The 18,716-nt window shown below is 47.2% G+C and overlaps 1 protein-coding gene and 1 long non-coding RNA gene across 4 annotated transcripts; one reads left to right on the top strand and one right to left on the bottom strand.

The window, feature by feature from the left end:
• Nucleotides 1-224: 224 nt before the first annotated feature.
• On the top strand, nucleotides 225-1,585 carry LOC146756507 (uncharacterized). The gene is made up of 3 exons (XR_014937531.1): nucleotides 225-477; nucleotides 700-860; nucleotides 1,218-1,585. It is a non-coding gene; the product is annotated as an uncharacterized LOC146756507 (long non-coding RNA).
• An 11,693-nt stretch (nucleotides 1,586-13,278) lies between these two features.
• Nucleotides 13,279-16,593, bottom strand: LOC146756508 (zinc finger CCCH domain-containing protein 11A-like). Of its 3 annotated transcripts, none has more exons than XR_014937451.1 (4): nucleotides 15,017-15,198; nucleotides 14,367-14,490; nucleotides 13,762-14,039; nucleotides 13,279-13,450 (listed from the first exon to the last, which is right to left on the bottom strand). XR_014937451.1 is itself a non-coding variant. In XM_085524499.1 (4 exons), exons 1-4 carry the CDS (start codon nucleotides 15,369-15,371, stop codon nucleotides 13,903-13,905), a joined length of 435 nt encoding a protein of 144 aa, XP_085380625.1. In that variant the 5' UTR covers nucleotides 15,372-16,593; the 3' UTR covers nucleotides 13,279-13,902. The 3 variants fall into 3 exon arrangements, 2 of the variants coding, with proteins under 2 accessions (XP_085380625.1, XP_085380624.1); XM_085524499.1 differs by adding an exon at nucleotides 15,318-16,593 and having other exon boundaries at nucleotides 13,279-14,039; nucleotides 15,017-15,136; XM_085524498.1 differs by having other exon boundaries at nucleotides 13,279-14,039.
• Between the last annotated feature and the right edge of the window lie 2,123 nt (nucleotides 16,594-18,716).

Below are 18,716 nucleotides of genomic sequence, written 5' to 3' on the forward strand. Positions count from 1 at the left end.
AGACAATGGCTGCTGTTGGTCACTGGGTGCCACTGTTGCTCTGAAGAACAGCTGTGCTGTGCATGCAGCACAGCATGCTGTGCACGCCATGGAACTAGGAATCAAGAAGAGATAGAAGCGTCACTTCTGCTCTAGAAAAAGGTCTCATCTGCTGACAGGCTTTTGTACTTGAATTAAGAACTCACGACTTGTTGCCACAGAGGGAAGTGTTTGCTGAAGTTGGACGACTCTTTCTGTTTACTCCTTGTAATATGTAGCCATAACACTATTTAAAAAAGAATCTGAAATCATGGCTAATTATTGACTGCTGCACAGCAGAACACTACCACGGTGAGATTGGGCTGTGAGATGACTTGAAAGCTGTTTCCTCAGTATAGGTCTTATTCTTGCAGCTGGGACACCTTGATGAAGACTGTGTAACAGCTTTCTGTGTTTCACAACAAGAGAAGAGAGAGTAGATCAGCATTAACGTCAGAGGTAAGAAACGTATGTCAGTAATTCTCTGTATTTAAGCCCACTCCTACAGTAAATAACCTTACTGTATTAACAGACTCTTAACACTCACTTATTCTCAAACATGAAATATTTCACACCTTTCAGAGGTAAGTTACCACTGCAGAACTTCATAGTCTACCTAATAACTGCATTTCTGAAGTTCACATTTATTCCTTTTTTTCTCCTTTAATTGTGTTTTCTCAGCCTTTTTGTTATTTTTTTACCATGCTGAAATCCTTATGAATCTCTGGAAGTCCAGGCAGACTCAAAACAGAAACTGATGGATGAACAGCAGATGTCACATGCTGGCTTAACTCCCTGCTTTGAAATGATTCACTGATAGGTGGAAAATATCAACACATCAGGTAGGACAACCAAGCAAATTTGGAATTACAGTTCACAAATACTTCAGGAAATAAATTAATTCCAGTAACTTTAGAAAATAAATGAGAAAAGCTGAACTGAGTGCTTCTAGAGATGCTGTATAAATGTCAATGATGACATTCCAAGCTGTAGAAGAGATTTAAAACATGATGGGTACTCTGGCTTTAACCTGAATCTGAAAGTTGTCTCTTGAAATTGAGTTGTCTTTCTGTTAAATAGAAAGTGGTAGAATTTGAAGGATTGTTAAGATTTCCATATAACCTTAGTAAGACTAGATGTAAAATGTAAGTTTTATCTAGGCAAGATCAATTGTGGAGTCACTGTTACTTCTTTTTTAGGTACAGGGAATAAAGAGAACGATCGACCTACAAGGGGAAAAAGTTCTTCAGTTCAAGTCTGTGATATTATCACAGTCTTAATTCAAAGGACTTCTAATGCCTGATAAGTAATTCAAGCTTATTATACTACACTGAGTCTCTCAAGCATTGTACCCACGGTTCTCATAGTAGTCAAAAAGCTGCTGAAAATCCAGCTGAATGTCGATGCTCCTTGGAGCTGGGCTGAAACTTGGCCCCAGAAATGGGAGTCCAGCTGAAATGCTGTACAAACTGAATTAGTAGGAGCTTTGCCATTCACTTCAGTAGAGAGATTCTGGCACCAGCTTTAGATTTCACTTCCAGCAATTGTACAATACACTAACTTTCAAGCAAAAACAAGAATAGTCTGCTTCTTTATCTCTTACATATTGTGTGAATCAGCTAAGGCCTGAAACTACCCTAATATGATCAGACGTGAAGGTTGCACATCAAGGGGAAAATATGGCAGACATGCAGAAATTGTCTTTGTACTGACAATGTTTCTGAAGAGATCTACATCCTCTTGTTTTCTAGCAGAATTACGACCAGTTGTGGCAACCTAGCTCTTGCTTCAGTCTCAGAAGGCTCGTGGCAAGCACATTCCCTTGAGAATTCCATCCCAAACAGGACGTGCCAGTACCACACAGTCAGGAAGCCTGGGGGTAAGTTTTAGAGTTCAGCACAAGGTTCTGGTCAAAATGCCTCTGTGTGCTGAAGCTCTGCCCGGGTAAACAGTCTGGTGGCCTAAACATCGGTGAGGGAGCATGTGTGCAACCAGTCTTGGTCATCAAATCTTGTTCTATGATAAGGCCACCGACTCAGTGTATGAAGGAAAAGGATGTAATCTTTCTAGATTTCAGGGAGGCCTTTGATCCTGTCCCTTTGGCTGCATGTTCCCAACCTTCCATCAGGAAGCCAGGAGTACTGTTCTGGGTCATGAAAAGGCAGCCAGTGGTTTGCCTATCACATGTTTATGTGTTCTGATGTTTCACAGTGGGTCTTAAGTAAAAGGAACTCAGGTTTTGGTTGCCTGCAGGACAGATGTTCTTTTGGGTTCAATATGTTTGCATAGTGACTTGCAACCATGGGACTGGTGTTCAAGGACCCTCTTGGTTCCTTCAGTTCCTAGGTTCTTTCTTGCCTAGATTTGACACTTTGTTTCAACAGAAGAGCTGATATTCACTTTGGGAACACTAAGCAGCTGTTTATGTGGCTTAGAGGAAGACGGTCTGTCTTCTACACTGTGGGCATGGAACAGCCACAATTCCCCCTGGAACAACATCAATGACCCACACCACTAATTGGATTCTCCTTTTTAGTGTAGTGGTAGTGAGGTGAAAATGTGGCTGTGGAATATTTTTGACTAAGGAACTTCTATATAGATTTTGTTCATCTTTGCATGCCTCATCACCTGATCTGTGTCAGTGAGCAGAAGCTGAAAGCAGGCATGGGATGTTCTGAAGAGCAGAGAAAGAGATAGGGAGGAAGGTGATTAAGACAATCCCCTCTGCTGCTGTGTGTCCCAGAACTGCCCAGTTCTGTGGCAAAGTGTTGTACAAGATGAAGAGGCCAAGAGATTGGGAGTAGAATGAATAGAAAATATGCCTTACTTAGGCCATACTCAGCGTATTAATACTTCTCAGTTAGTTTTAGAATTCTAGAAGTGAAAGGTAAGGAGGTAGAGGCCTGCAAGTTGTGTCCTTTTTTACAGCTGTTCTTTTCTTATGGGAGGATGAAGTGAAGAAGATTGGTCTATTCTACAAGCTGTTCCAACCTTTACGCTTGAATTGCTGTTGCAGCTGCTGTAGCATCCCCAGCATAGACCAGAAAAGACCTTCTTGCCTCCAGAGATCCAAGTTTGTCCTCTGCTGGCCACTTGAGAGCTCAGGGACTATGATGGGTTCTTTTCTGGTGTTTGCTTTTCACTGTCATCACCCAGTTTCTATCTCTTCCTAAAGCAGTTGGTAGGTTGTGTTCAGAGCCTCAGCTCTTCCTGACTCTGCTAAGCATGTCAGAGCTGATGAGGAGGATGTAGAATGGGGTTTGTGTCCCTTCAGACACCCACACTGGAGAAATCTGCAGCTGGCATGCACCCCACCAGCTCCCTTTGTCTGTTACTGCATGGGAGTGGTTGCTAGCATGTCATGTCAACAGGTTGAATGTGTCACATTCCCAGATCTCTTTTTCCATTGGCTGTGTCTCCAGTGACATGAAATACAACTGTGGCTGCTGGGGTTCTTCCATCTGTACAGATTTTTAATGGTAGTCAGGCAAATTAGACTCTGATGCTAAAAAACAGAACAATAAAACCAGCAATAAGAGACAATCCCAACCAACCGACAATAGCAGCAAAAAACCACCACACATCAGGTAGAAGATTAGAGACGCTGGAAGGTAGTCTTTAAGTCTCTTTAAGGCGCTGTTCTTACATTGCAGAAATAGAATGATAATATAATTCCATGCTGATAATATCTCCAGATTTCTATCTTTTGGATTTCTTTCAGCCTGCCATGATCCCCGAGTGTGTCTGTTCATGGGGTTTTTCATTTGGTTTTGTAGAACACGTTTGTTAACTTGTGCATTCTCATAGTTCTTTTCTTTCCTCTGCATCTTAGAAATCCCAGTGAAGTTCACCAAGAAGCTCGAAGCTGTTAATGCTGAGATTGGAGGCAGTGTCACTTTAAGCTGTGAAGTGAGCCATGCCAAAGGGAAGGTGGTGTGGTGCAGGAATGCAGTTGAGATCAAACCCAGCAAACATTTCCAGATTGATGAGGAAGGGGTCAGAAGAACCCTGACAATAAGAGGGATCCGGGCTGAGGATGAGGGAGAGTACTTGTGTGAGTCCAGAGATGACAAGAGCAGCATTACCATCACCCCCAAAGGTATGTCTCTGGAAATGAAGGCTGACAGTGTGGAAGGATCCTTGGCTTCCCTCATCAGCCATTACAACACTGCAAAGCTGAGTTCATTTGTGTGTTTATGCTGTTCTTTGTGTTAACAACCAAGTACAAAACCTGTCTTTCTCTCTAAATAACTGTGGAACAACTGCTTCTGAAGAGCACAGCTGTTAAGTGGGCAAATCAGCCTTCAAGGCTGGAATTAAGCATCCCAAATGTAAGATGGGATTTATTTTACCCCTTCTTTGCCTCTTTTCTTCTTGCATCTTTGTAGATGCAAGGAGGATCTCCTCTACACGCAGGAGATGTGAGTGTGAGTTATGGTGATCACTTACTGCGAGTCAAAAAATCTGATGCTTCCAATGAAATTATTGACTCTGTTGGCTCTTTGAAGGTGCTCATATATAATATGATAGCAGGCTTTGAGTATATAAAAGGCTCTTAGAAAGTGGAAGCAAACAATCTGTTCTCTGTGCAGAAATAAGGGACTTCAATTGCAATGACAAAGATGCAAGTTCTACAACAGAAAAGCTTTTTAATGGCTGGATGACTGGATAAGTCATTTGGAGGGGCTTTGAAGCCTTCACGGTGGGTTTCAGAAAAGGTTAGTGAAATATGTGGGGCACAAAGAGCTGAGCATGTCCTGGAGCAATGGAGAAGGGCTGGATGATTTTTGCGGGTATTTTCAGCCATAGAATTTTGTGTTCCCATACCCGTGGCTCTTGAGCACCTCCAGTGACTGCAGTATATCAGCGTGGTTGCTTCAGTTGTGTGAGTTTTCACCACTGGATGTTGTTCTAGCGAGGCAAAAAACCCAGACTGATGGAACAGTGTCTATACAGGAAGCAACTGGCTGTCCTGATGGCTGCCAACAGTTTTGCACAAGGTGTGTCATGCAAGCTTGCATGAGTCTGGTTTAAAAACTTGCAGTTCTGATGGAAGGAGAGGATGTTGGTGCAGGATAACTGCGGGATTTGTGCTCTCCCGACATCCAGTTGCAATCCCAGCTTATTGTTGCTATAGAAAACAGCTTATCTGTAGACAAACTAAGTTAGTTCCATTAAGTGGCTGAAGCCCTAAGTGATCCAAGGTGAAGCATGATCCAAACTGGAATTTAGCTAATTGTAGTAGGGAATCCAAGCCTTAATGAGCTGAGTTATTTAAAGTATGAGTCTTCCATCTAAAACAGCATTGAACTCTTACCCTGGTTGATGATAGAAGTGAGAGTTTAACAGCAGAAGTCTGAAGTTATGCTCCATATTTCTCATCACTCAAGAGAATATTTGAATATGTGAATTCCTTTGGCTATGTTAGAGGTCATAATGAGGTAAGCTGATGTTCTTTAAATGCTCGGAGTCTAGCAATGTGGGCAAGTGGACTGCTATTTGCTGTTGAGCTTTAGGCTAAGAAGCCTGATTTTAGAGGACAGTGGACTTCCCCTTTCCCTTCCCCTCTCCTCCCCTTCTCCCTGGACTGATCCCGCATGGTTTGTGAATGATTTCAGAGCAAGGTAAATGAGGAATAGCCATGTGAAAACCTGTTGTTTTACTGCACTGTAAAAGACACTTAGTCAAAAGACAAGTGTGTGTTCCAAGCTTGAGATTGCAGGAGATCCTAGAAACAACCCAGCTGCTCAAGCCTGTAGTCTGGCTGAATATTTTATTGTCAGTTTTGGTCAGGAGGAGATGCTTGAGTAAGACAAATAAAAGGTCATGGGTAAGTTGGTCCTTCTTGTGATATATTTCTAGGCTTTCGTCAGGGAAAAGCTTAATTAGTCCAAATAATTATAGCAGAAACCACAACAAGAACATGAGAGTGAAATTTCAACTTTCTTGACGTGACGGTAAATTTTACCCCATTCTGCCATTCCCCAAATGTTTGTTTCCTTATGACAAGAAGAACTTTGCAAAAGTAATTTTTTTTCTGTCTTGTGTGCAACACAAAAAGGGGTAGAATCTAGGAGGCCACCTGAAATGTTTTTTCCATCTGGAAGGATCCATTTAAGAGCACCCATGGACCTGGTTATGAACAAGTTTTCTTCTTTGCAAAGGCTGTTGCTTAATTGGCAGATAGTGTACCTGGGAGAGGAAGAGGGAAGTAACTTGTTTTGGAAGTCCTGATGCTATTCAAGCATTCAAGGCCAGGCTGGATGGGGCTTTGTGCAGTCTGGTCTAGAGGGAAGCATCCCTGCCTACAGCAGGGGGGTTGGAACTGGATGATCTCAAAGGTCCCTTCCAACCTAAACCTTTCTCTGATTCCTTTTGTGATTCTATTTCTCAGCTGCTGGTGTGAGATCTCCGACCTGTCCCCATTGTCTTTCAGTGCGGCAGATGAAGCTGGTGAAAGGTCTGCAGCCCCTGGAATTCCCTGAGAAGGGAACTGTCACCTTTTCGGTGGAGGTGTCCCATGAGGATGTGGAAGGGACTTGGCAGAAGGACGGCGTGCGGCTGAAGCCTGCACCAAATATCACGATGGGTGTCCAGGGGAAGAAACATTCCTTTACACTTTCTTCTGTGACCCTTGAAGATGCAGGACTCATTTCCTTTAAAGCAGAAGGCATGAATTCATCGGGGAGGCTCACTGTGACAGGTATTGGTTGGTGCAAGGTGTCATTATCTGCTCCTGTCCCAGATTACTTGAACAGCAGAACCAGCTTTCCTTCCAGCTGCAAAGAATGTTATGCACTGGGCCATTGCCACCAGAATATCCCTCCAATATGAAGAGGATTGTTGTAACATGATTGTCCCTAGCACAAGTAATGATAATGGGCTCAAAACAGCAGGTTTTATTGTTGTTAATTTCAAGCTCTAGTAAGCATGGAGAGTAGGCACTGCCTTTCATTATTCTTTATGCCAGATGCTCCTAGAGACCTCATTCCCAACTAAATACACATCCTTCTTTCTACTTCTCAGAATTGCCTTTGTAAATCAGCAAACCATTGGCAGACATTAGCGTCACTCAGAAGGACAAGGTCACATTTGAGTGTGAGCTGTCCAGGCCCAACGTGGACATCAAGTGGTTCAAGGTATGGCATGTAATGGAATTTTCCTTTCTGACTTCTCTGGAAATGAATGAGAGCCTTTAATTTCACTTCCAAGGGATGCGAGTCTGAGCTTTTGCCTGATAGCTTTTGCACTGCTCTCTTTTCTTTATGCTCTTTTACTTGCCCAGATCAGCACTCTTTGTTATTATGTCCTGAGTTCATTTATCAAGTTGAAATTGAAGTTTGTGTTTGGTTTCTTGTGAACTCCTGAGGTCTTGCTGTACAAAATATTGTTGGTTGGAGTAGAGTCTTGAGCTTCAACTCTAACACAGAAATTGTCAGCCAGGATTTTGTAGCCTTGTTGTGAACTGGGTTTTAGGGTGAAATCTCAGTTTTCTTTGCACCTGACAGTGTGAGAATTTGCTCTGGCACTTTGTGTACCTCCTCGGTGCTCAGCTGTTCCTTCCCTTACTTGGGGATAACGTCATTTATTCAAGGTGATGTCCAAACGAGTTTGTTAACAGTCCTCCGCAGTGCTTTAAGCTGTCATAGGTCAGCCAGAATTTCTGAATTTTCTATAGCCATTCCTCCATGTTGAAAACACTGCACTGTGCTTAAGCTTCAGCATATGTTCCAGAAAGCACAGTTGCATTAATTCTAGGGAAGTGGGTGAATTAAGCATAGATCTGAAGGCTGCCTTTGCTGAGTGCAGAGATGGAAGGACTCATGGAGATCTGACTTGATATTTTCCCTTCTAGGATAGGAAAGAGCTCCATCAAAGTAAAAAAGGGGGCATTACTTCCCAGGGAAATAAGAGAAGTCTCATTATTCACAAGTGGTGAACTCTCATTTTCTCTCTCAGTCTGCAACCAGGTTGAGTTGCTGTTTCAGTACTGGCTGTTTTATGCAGGAACTCTGCTCCTGAGGTTAATCCAAGTTGTATCCGAGCCCTTCAGAATGAAAGGGAAATAGCAGCACAGAAATATGGTCTGATTCTGACATAAATAAGTGCAGACCTGGAGATTTAAAAGGGATTGTGTGATGTTCAAGGGATTTTGAAGCAAAGACGTCCCCTAGGTAAGATTTGTGGCTGACATTCCCCATACATTGTGGGCACACAAGCTAAGGAGAGACTAATGATGAGCATGCAGAGAAGCCAATGGTTCAGACAGGTTTGTTGTTTGGAAAATAAAGATGAGGTGATTGGTGGTAAGCAATATGGCTTCATCGAGGCCAAGCCATGCCTGACAAACTTGGTGGCCTTTCATGATGGAGTAACAGCATCAGTGGATAATGGGAGAGCAACTGACATCATCTACTTGGACTTGTGCAGAGCATTTGATCCCGTCCTGCATGACATCCTGGTCACCAAAGTGGAGAAAAATGGTTTTGATGGATGGACCAGTTGCAGGATAGGGAACTGTCTGGATGGTCACACTCAGAGAGCAGCAGTCAATAGCTCAGTGTCCAGGTGGAGGGTGGTGTTGGGACCAGTGTTATTTAACATTTTTGTAGGCAACATGGACAGTGGAATCAAATGAACCCTCAGCAAGTTTGCAGATGACACCAAGCTGAGCGGTGCTGTTGATGTGCTAGAGGGAAGGGATGCTACCCAGAGGGACCTGGACAGGCTGGAGAGGTGGGCCCTTGGCAGCCTCATGAACTTGAGTGTGGCCAAGTACAAGGCCCTGCACCTGGGTCAGGGCAATCCCAAGCACAGGCACAGGCTTAGAGGAGAATGATTTGAGAGAAGCCTTGACCCTGAGGAGAAGAGTTGGTCTGGAGGAGGGTGTCCCTGCCTATAGCAGGGGATTGGAACTAAATGACCTTAAAGATTCATTCCATTCTATTCTTTTTCTACCCTTAATTTTACTTAAAATGTTTCAGAATAAATGAGATTCTGGTTTCCGTGAAAAGTGTTTGCAGGGAGCTCCATTGTAGCTAGTAAATCTATCTTTAAGTTCAAAGGCAATAATGCATTTACCGTGTTGAAGAGAGAAATGAATCAGGAATGGATGATGGTTTAGAATAAAACATAATCCTACTTTTTTTCCAAGCAAATATGTGTAAGGAAAAGATGCTGCACACAGTTCTGGAAATACCCTGACAAATATATCTCTAGTGCTTCACAGCTGGAGATATCAAGATTGTTAAACCACTGGAAGATGTGGAAGTGAATGAATATGGGAGTGCATCTTTTGTCTGAGATTTCACACGATGAGGTTCAGAGCCAGTGGTACAAAGATGACGACAAGCTGAAGGCTGATGACAACATCAGAATGCGGCAAGATGGTAGGGTGTAAGAGGGAGATCTTTCTCCTGAGTGGGTTGTGGGTTGGAGATGAAGCAGAAAGGACATCTGAAATGAAGTGAAGAAAGTTCAGAAGGGAGTTCCCCTTTTGTTTTGGGACTGAGGTTATGGTGGAACAAGTGACAGGTGGGAAGCTTGGTGTGGGAAGTGTGATGCTATCCCACCATCCCACACTGCCAGGAGCAGGTAGGAAATGAGTGCAGTTCTTTCCAAAGTGGGAGTGACCAGGGCAGTCAGTTCACCTCTCCAAAGAGGTTTTGTCTGACAATGAGTGTGGTCCTTCTGCATTAGGTACTTTGAAGGTGACAGCGGCCGCATTCGGTCAGTCCTTGTAGAAGCCATGTTTAGATTCCACTTTGGTGGGGATGTGGATATGGGGGAATGGGTGGTTTCATTGACATGAGAGAACAGGCAGTGATGCTGTGAAACCAGATGGGTGATGCTCAGCCTGGCCATGTGCCTCAGAGCTCTTTGCTCAAGGAAGCAAAGTGTAGTTGTGGGTTTGCTCTCAAGAGCACAGTTTGGTAGGGATGAGTTGGAGGTTGGACTAGATGACCTTAGTGGTCTTTTCCAGCCTTAGTGACTCTGTGGTTCTCTGCTTCAGTAAAGACCTACTTGCTGACTTACACACGTGTCCAAGTCAATGATGCAGCAGAAATCGAATTTGTAGCATAAAGGGCAGAATCTCGTGCCCATCTTACAGTTAAATGTAACTATGCTTCTGATGATGATTTTGCTTAAATTATGTTATAAACCAGCTAACATCCTTTGCTTTAATGTCAAGGAAGTTAAACACCACCAGGACCTTTGACAGAAATAAAAACTCCTACCTACCTACCTTTGTGCCCACAAAATCTCCAGCTTGTCTTTTGGGATTTACTTTTGCTAAGTAAAACAGATTATTTTCTTAGGAGGTTGATTTTCTACCTTTAGTCTTCAGATTTGTGTTTGAACGTTGAGGGATAAAAAACATAGCTTGACTTTTTCTTCATTTTCTCTGTCTGTTTCAGAAGAGCACAGGTTTTGGGTTTTTTTTAATATATACAATGTTAGGGTATATATATGATGTTAAGTGTGATAAAGAAAAGGGAGACATTTGAGTTAGCACACTACTCAAGAGTTCAGTCCCCAGCTTTGCTACTGTTACCATTATAAGGGCAAGAACATCCTGGAAAAGTAATTTCTCCTAAGTTGAGTCATTACGTTTGAGCTACAGAGACCTTTACTAGGAGAAAACTTGTTGTTCAGAGCTAAGTTGCTGTATTTAACCAAATTAATTATCAATGTTCGTGTTTCATTGAACCTCTTTTCCATTTTGTAATGCAAGGAGTTTGATATCGGGATGGGAAGGTCATGGTTTGATTTGGATGTTGAACTGGGAATCAGAAGATCTGGGCTCCCTTCAGGTTGTCAGTCTTATTGTCTGACTTCTTAACAACATTCCTTTCTTTCTATTATTTTTTAATGATTTTTTAAGGCATTTTGAGGTGATAGGTGTAGTGTTCATGTGCAGTAATGCTGACGTGAGTAAGTAGGGTGATAATGTAAGAGTTTTTTACATTCTTTCTAAATATCTGCTTTCTCTTGTTCCATCCTTCTTAAAGAGCAATCCATTAATCTAGTAAAGGAGCTGTGTGATGAGGATGTGACTGAGCCTGAAGAAGCCGAATTTGAATGCGAGATATCCATTCCTTCTGTGAAACCTCCCAAGTGGTATCTACGTGGGGAAGTCTAACAGGCTGGCAGAAACTTGATTATGCAGCAAGAAGGACAGCCCTCCCGCCCACGTGACCGCTACCATCCAATCACCGTCTCCGCCGCCCCCGCCCCTCGTGGTGCCGTGCTGTCCCGTGGTGCATTGCGCGGTGTCGGTAAGATGGCGGCCGTGAGTCTGAGGCTCGGAGACCTGGTGTGGTGAGTTCAGTGCGCTGCGCTGCGCTGCGCGGTCCGATCCGATCCGATGGAGTAGAAGGACGCTAAAGCCAAACATGGGGCAAAGCAATGGCAATGGCACCCGCAGCACGGACACCCCGCAGCCCCGCCCGGCCCCGCACCTTCATAGATGATCCCGCATCCTCCCCGCTGGGTGGGCGGGGAGGAACGAAAAGGGACGGGATGGGGATGGGATGGGATGGGATGGGATGGGATGGGATGGGATGGGATGGGATGGGATGGGATGGGATGGGATGGGATGGGGTGGGATGGGATGGATGGGGTGGGATGGAATGGGGATGGGGATGGGATGGGATGGGATGGGATGGGATGGGATGGGATGGGATGGAGATGGGATGGGGATGGGATGGGGTGGGATGGGATGGGATGGGGAACGGGAGGGAATGGAAAGGAACGTAAGGGCTGTGCCGGCAATGCCACCGCCAGAGGCTGCCCGGGCCCCGACCACCGGGGTACCACGAAGCCACGGCGGCTGCTGGCGCCGCTCCCTGCACAGCGGCTTTGCCCCCAGCTCCTGAATCCCCCATCGTTGTGTTCCCCCATGAGCCCCTGCCCTGAGTGCTGTGCTTCAGCCTCAGTTATTGAGCCCACTGTTACTGCCTTCTCAAAGGGTTGCCCAAGGAATCAGAACAGCAGAGCTCCCATTGGGCCCAAGGCAGAGTTTTGCTGAGGGTGAAGGAAGGAGGAAGTTTCAGCCCTGGATGGACGCCGTTCTGTGCCCACAGAGGAGCTTTGTGTCCTCGATGCTGAAGCAGCACCCAGAGCTGGCGGCGGGTGCAGGACCTGAACTCAGAGCCACAAGGAAATTAGAACAGGATGCAGTCAGTGCTGATTGTCACTGCTTTGACTCGGCTTTAAGACTCTGTGCAGAGTCTCAGAAATACCCACAGAAATACCCACAGGCTGGAAAGGAACAGGGTTGGTTTTAATTGTTGTTGTTTTAAACTATCCAATCAGGCGATGCTGTTACGCCGTCATGTCGGACAGGTCCAGAAGGAGTTCATCCACATCCTCTTCATCACATCAGTTTCTCCTTCCAGTTCTTCCATGAGCTCCATCATAAGCTCCTCAAGGTTGTTGTCTTCAGTGATGGCTGCTTCCCCCGCCCCTGTGCAGCTCAGCTGCTACTTTTCTGCCCCTTGTGAGGAACATGATGTAGTGTTGGATTCCTCTGGCTGTGCCATGGGGTCTGCGTGGCTTCCTGGGAGCAGCTCCAGACTTGTGGGAAGGAAGAGAACAATCTACGTGACATTTCTGAGATGTGCTTTCAGCTCTGAGGTCTGTAGTTGCCCCTCCCACCCCTCCCACCCACATAGGGATGGTGATTCGATTAACCTGCGGCTGCCTTTGGAGTTAAGGAAACCAGCAGGTGCCTTTTTCATCTGTTCAAGTAGAGCAGTTTGAGTCTGGCAATCAGGGGCCGAGCTTTGTAGCAGAAACACATTGCCACCCTCACTGCTTTGGCTGTAAACATGTCAAGAAATCATCCTCTGCAAAATCCTGCTTGCTGGCTGAGGTACTTTCCCCATGAACTCAGCAGAGGTTTTGACAAAGCAGTTTCAATGATCTCAGATGACCTCTTCCTTTGTTGCATTACGCCATGACACATCTCAAACACCCCATTTTCCCCCAGTGTGAAAGAACTTAAGTCTGATGGAAAAAGGGCATTAAGGAAGAACAAGTTGTGGTCATCACCTGCTTGGAAGCTTTATGACTTCAACGCTGAGCACGGGCGGGACTGAAGCAAGAGTCTCCTAGGAAGAAACAAGACAGAGTATGAAGCACGGGTCAGAGTTTCCACAAGTACCTTGTGAGACATCTGCTGCCTTCCAGGGAAACGGAAGAGCTGTAGAACACTTGGAATTTCTGTCTTTTCTTCAAGGTTAATGTAAACCTTCCATATCCACTTCTGCTTTTGCCACTGCTCTTACCATTGGTAGTTTTTTAGCTGGGGGCTCATCTGCGTCCTCAGCAGCAGATGGATGAATTTCTGCTGCTTTCCGTTTCTGTCTCCGCGTTGGGGGGAAGGTGGTTTTCCAATCAATGGGCCTCACAGAGACCCTGCGCCCACCTAAAGTAAAAGGAAGAGAGAGCTGGTACTGTCTTGCTGTGCCTCAAGAGAGATCAAGTTCTCTTATCAGTCCCACCACCCTTCCACAAAGTTAAATACATTTGGCCAGTGGAATTGCATTGCCCTGTCCGGGATTCTCAGCCATGTTTTGAACACAGTCATCTCTGTGTACCAACAATGCATACAAAGGAACAAAGAAACCCAATAGCTGTACTCAGTAATAATCCAGGGCAAGGAAAAGTCTGACAGAGAGCAATGCAAAATGACAGCACTGCTTTTCTGAGGCACCGTAACAAGTTCCTCGTGCTCACCTTTAACTCTTTTCTTGCAGGGCAATTCCCCCGCTTTTCCCTTCTCCTCCTCCAACTGTTTGCGTTTCCGTCCAGCCAGGCCATGGGAGGAAGCTGGGATGTCAACTGCAGAGAAGAGTCCCAGGAAAGAACAGTCAGATCTCAGTAGAAAAACAGTGCATCAAACCCAGGAGCCTGTTGAGTATCTGTACCTCTCTCTGGTGCCTTGTCAACCTCTGTCTGGTTCCCCAGACTTGCTGCAAGGCCGCTCTTTGGAGGAAGGCCACTGGTGTCAACTTCTGGCAGAAAGGAAACAAGGAATGATTGATGAGCGTCTCTTTGGAGGCAGGTTTGAGCACAGTCAACCACAAGCTTCACATTTTCAAGCACTGTTTGTTACATTTGCCTTCCGCTGCCCAAATGCTGTGCAGTCAGCACAGACCTGCAGTGCATCTTCCTCACTCCAGAAAAAGCCCAGCGCTGCTCTGACAGCCAAAGCACAGACGGATATTTCACTATCACGACTCTCCCCTGCCTCCCCAATGAATGGTGACATGCATCCTGCACCCGCTCAGAACTGACATTCAGAATTGAGCCTTTCATGCTTCACGCCATCGGACACTCACTGTGGCTCAGCAGCGCAGTCGGTCTGTTCCCACCGCGTTCCTTCAGGTGGCGAAAGGCGCAGTGTGGTTTCTGGCAGCCTCCGGGCTGGTTCTCCCAGAAGCAGGGAATCAAACTGCGCTGCTTCTGCAGAGAGAAGGAAAGGAAGGGCCATGGAAACAGGCACATCAGGTCTGCAGGGAGATGCCGCGCTCCAACAGCCATCAGAAACCATTGTGTGGAGCCTTAGCTCTGTACCCTCATTTCCTGCCCCTCCTTTCACTACTCCAAGCAGCCAGAACGAACTGCTCTGGAGAAATCCAGGATGGAGAAGGCCCGACAGGGCACAACCGAGACCTGCTGGCAGGAGGGCAGTGCCACTCTCTCCTACCACCCAGCTCCAGCAGCTTTAGGAGGCTGAGCAATGCGAGCTTTTTGCATCTGGGGAGAAAATGCTTTTGGCTCCTAATGCAAACATCTCCCGCTGTGATATACCTAAGGCACTGAATTCTCTGCCTTCTTTACCTCCTCCCAGTCCCCTCTAGAAACAGAAACCAGTAAGATTTTCACAGCAAACATATCCAGCCTGCAGAAGTGCATTCAGCCCAACCACAGCCATGAAAAGTGGTGTTGTAGACTAAGCTGGAAAGCACATCTTTAGGCAAACACTCACATCAATCCTCATGTGACGGAACTTGCAGTTTCTATTTGAGCAGCCGCCCTCCATCCACAGTCTGCAGACTCGTTCGCTCCCCAGAGCCGCTTCACAGTGGCGGAAGGGGCAGCTGTCTCCCTGCAAGCACAAGGAAACCACAGGAAAATAAGAGCACAGCCTGAAACGTGTCCATGCCATTAGCCCAGGCTGTTAGCAGCGCTATGAGGGTAACATCACCAGCAGGTCTCCCCTGCTCCACCCCTTTCTCTTCAACATGAGGAAATGGAAGAAAACCCAGGCAGAAGGAAGTCAACCGTACCTTAGTGCAGGTGGAGTAGAAGTAGAAGTAGCAGTCGCCTCTTTGCTGAGACATGGTGAAATTCTTAGAGCCCGTCTGGGTTACCTCCAGAGGAATTCCCTGCTCTTGCAAAGAGACGGTTGTGCTCGAACTGCTTGGATCCCCAAAGAGTCCTCTCAGACCGGAACCCTACAGGAAGTGCCTACAAGGGAAGAATCATGAGGAATAAGCATTTTCCCAGCTTTCTTTTGATGCAGTTTGGGCTCTCGAGGAGGGCAATGCCTTGGAAGCAGCTGGTTGCAAGAACTGTGCCAGCTCTGGAACCAATGTGTGTCTAAGTGCCATGACTTCCCCAGCAAGTGCTGTTCTCCATCCCACCAGCAGTTATATACCTTGCAGCATACATTTTGTGTTCCTGCCATGAGAAGGACTCCATCATCTACCCTTGCTGCAGCTGCAGTGGATGCAGTGCTACCACTCACACGTTTGAGAAACCTCCAGTTCTGGCTTACCCGGGCACAGCTGCAGTTCTCCTCCCTTCCAGCTAACACACCAGTGCAATGGCTGGGCAACACCGTCAGTGAGAGCAGGTAGCACCAGCAGCCACCACCACCGTCACTGCCAGCCGGGACGAGGGCTGACACAGCGTGTCCACACTCTGCGCAGCACTCACGGCTCTGGCACTCACTGGTGGCAGCCACGGCCCCAGGCAGCGCTTGTGAGCTCACTGTGCTTGTAATGTCACTGCACAGCCCACGGCCCAGCTCAGCACCTGGATCTCACCAGGACTTCAGGGGGTTCTGTTAAAAATGTGCTGGATCCGGGGGTCAATAAAGCACAAGTTGCACTCCATGAAGTCTGTGCTCTCCTTCCCTTCTAATGTCTAAAACAAAGGCTGGGGACCAGCAGCAGTTCTGCAGGGCTGTAGCAGCGATGCTCAGTCACGGCTTGAAGCAGAGATTGAGCACCTGGTGGGATGGCAGGGCCAACCCAGGGCAGCTCAGGCACATGCAAACCCCTCCCAGACATCACTGAAGGGTTGGCAGTGCAGGTGAGGGTGTCTGACTGGAGATCACTGCCTGCCTGAGCCCTTCCAATGGTCAGCAGTTTTTTCCTTCCTTTCTGTGCCCACAGCTGCTGCACTCGGGCTTATCCTCACCTGCTGCAGCCCAGGACTTTGATACCCCATTATCACTGCTGTGCTTTCCATTGCACTGCAGCATCACACAGGGCAGTAATGGCAGTTCATCATCCTCACCAAAACGTGTGACAGAATCTCACAAGGAATCAATTTCCCCTGCAAACAGCCACTCGGAAAGGCCTCCATTGAGCTGGGAGCTCCTCCCCAGCCCAGCTGTTCTGCTCAGACTCCTTCCAGCAGCTGCCCAGCACCAAACCCAGCTCACCTTATTGGCCTGGTCAGTCCGGGCTGTGCCCAGCTCACACACACGCCGCAGCGGTGCCTGCAGTGGGCTCCCAAAGGATGATCTCCAACAAGGAACGCTCACAGCTCAGTGTCTGTGTGCAGCACGCTCACCAGAGCACCAGCTCTGCTCGACAGCTGGGGGCCAAACCCTCCCAACCCAGCAATGACTGTGACCTCACACAGACCCACATCACTGCTGCTCTTTCATCATAAACACAGGCAGCCAGCACCTCCTAGATCCAATTGTAAGAGACCAACACAAGGGTCACCCAGTGGGGTTATCTGAAGTAAAGTAACAGAGAACTGAGGTGACTCTTGTCACAACACTGGGAATGGGGACCAAACCTTCAGGCCAGGTTTCTTGCAGTTAAGATTCCTCAGAGGGAGGTTTGCAGTCCCAGAGAAGCCCATGAGCTCCTCTGCACGATGCTCGGAGCAGAGCTGCCTTGTGATTCATCAGTGCTCCATTCCATAACTAAGTACATCTCAGATGAAATAATAATATTTCATGGTCACTTCTTCCTTTCTGTGAGACAAGCTTTAAATGTGTCTTTTTAAAGTCGTCGTGCACTGAATCTACAGCATGCTAGCAATATAGGTAGGTATAATGACATCACATAGAATGGAGTGTTTGCAGGGCTTAAGGCCGTGAATCACGGGTGAGATGTGATATTCCCACTGCAATGATGCTTTTAGGGCAGGTTTCAGTGCCTTCCGCTTTGTGTAACGTGGAGTCTGTAGGATGACAATAATGATTGTGGAATCACACTCATCTTTGAGCTCTAACTCACATCCACGTCAGGAGCCTTCCCAAACATCAGGCCCTGGTTTGCCTGCCCTGCTGGGCCCAGCTCAGTGCAGGACAGGAGATGGATTTCTGCTGTCCCTGTGCTCAGACTCCACAGCCCAAGATAAGCTGCAGCTGAGATCTCACAGAGCACTCTGAGGTTTCTCTGCAGCTGTTTTCTGCTGCTGTTACACAACACGGAATAACTGGGATCCCCCAGGCACTGCCCTCGCACCAATAACTCCATTGTGCTCAGGATGTGCCAATGTGCTGAAGTCAAACTGTGCCATGTGGGTTTCACACAGATCGAACGCAGGCTGCAGATCTGCTGGCAGCCCTCAGGAGCTCCCCTGCCCTAATCCCACTCTTGCACTCCTTCCCTTCGTGCTCTTGTGGCCTTTAATAACACCGTGACACCTGACAGCCTCCTCCTGTCTGTAAGCTGTCATTTTATGCAGCCGTTTCTCTTCCGTTTACCCCCCAAACTGAAGATGTTTCCCTGCAGTGAATAAGCGATGAGGTTCTTTTCACCTCTCCTTGGACAACTTCCTTTATTGTTTTTTCGGAGCATTAGGGACTCTGAGACTCTGGAGTGTGTCCAGAGAGGAGCAATGGAGCTGAGAAGGGCCTGGAGCTCAGTGGGGTCCTATGGGGGTGACCAAGGGGACCGCAGGCAGCCAGTTTTCCCTGTTTTTCTCTCTGGATCCATCCCCGCCTCAATGGGGCCATCAAACCCTTTTGCTGCAGAACCCGCAGGCACTTCACCTTGAAGGATCATTACCTACATTGAAACTACTGTTACATGCAGGCGCACAGGAGTGCCCTAGTTTTCACAGGCTCTGGGCAGAGACGTTCAGGTCTGGATGCGTTTGGGGCATCACTAATTGAGCTGCAAAATGAGCTTATAGCTCCTGACTCCTCCCATCCAGAAATATCGCTCCTATATCGGCCCGCGCTGCCGGAGCTCACGGGACTCGGCTCCCCGCCGCCGGGATCGGGTGGTGCGTGCGGGGCTGGGGGTCGGGCTGTGTTGTGCTGTTGTGTTGTGTTGTTGTGTTGTGTTATGTTGTGTGTTCCCGGTGTTCTCCTGCCGCTCTCCAGCTCAGCTCGTTCCGGCCCCGCATTGTTCTGTGACTCCCCCCCCCCGCCCCTTGGCGGCTCCATACATGCACATGGCGGCAGCGCGGCCCGTGCGGCGCACACGGGG

The sequence above is a fragment of the Coturnix japonica genome, chromosome 27 (genome assembly GCF_054131305.1).
Source record: "Coturnix japonica strain WE chromosome 27, WE-NBRP24, whole genome shotgun sequence".
Classification (NCBI taxonomy): domain Eukaryota; kingdom Metazoa; phylum Chordata; class Aves; order Galliformes; family Phasianidae; genus Coturnix; species Coturnix japonica.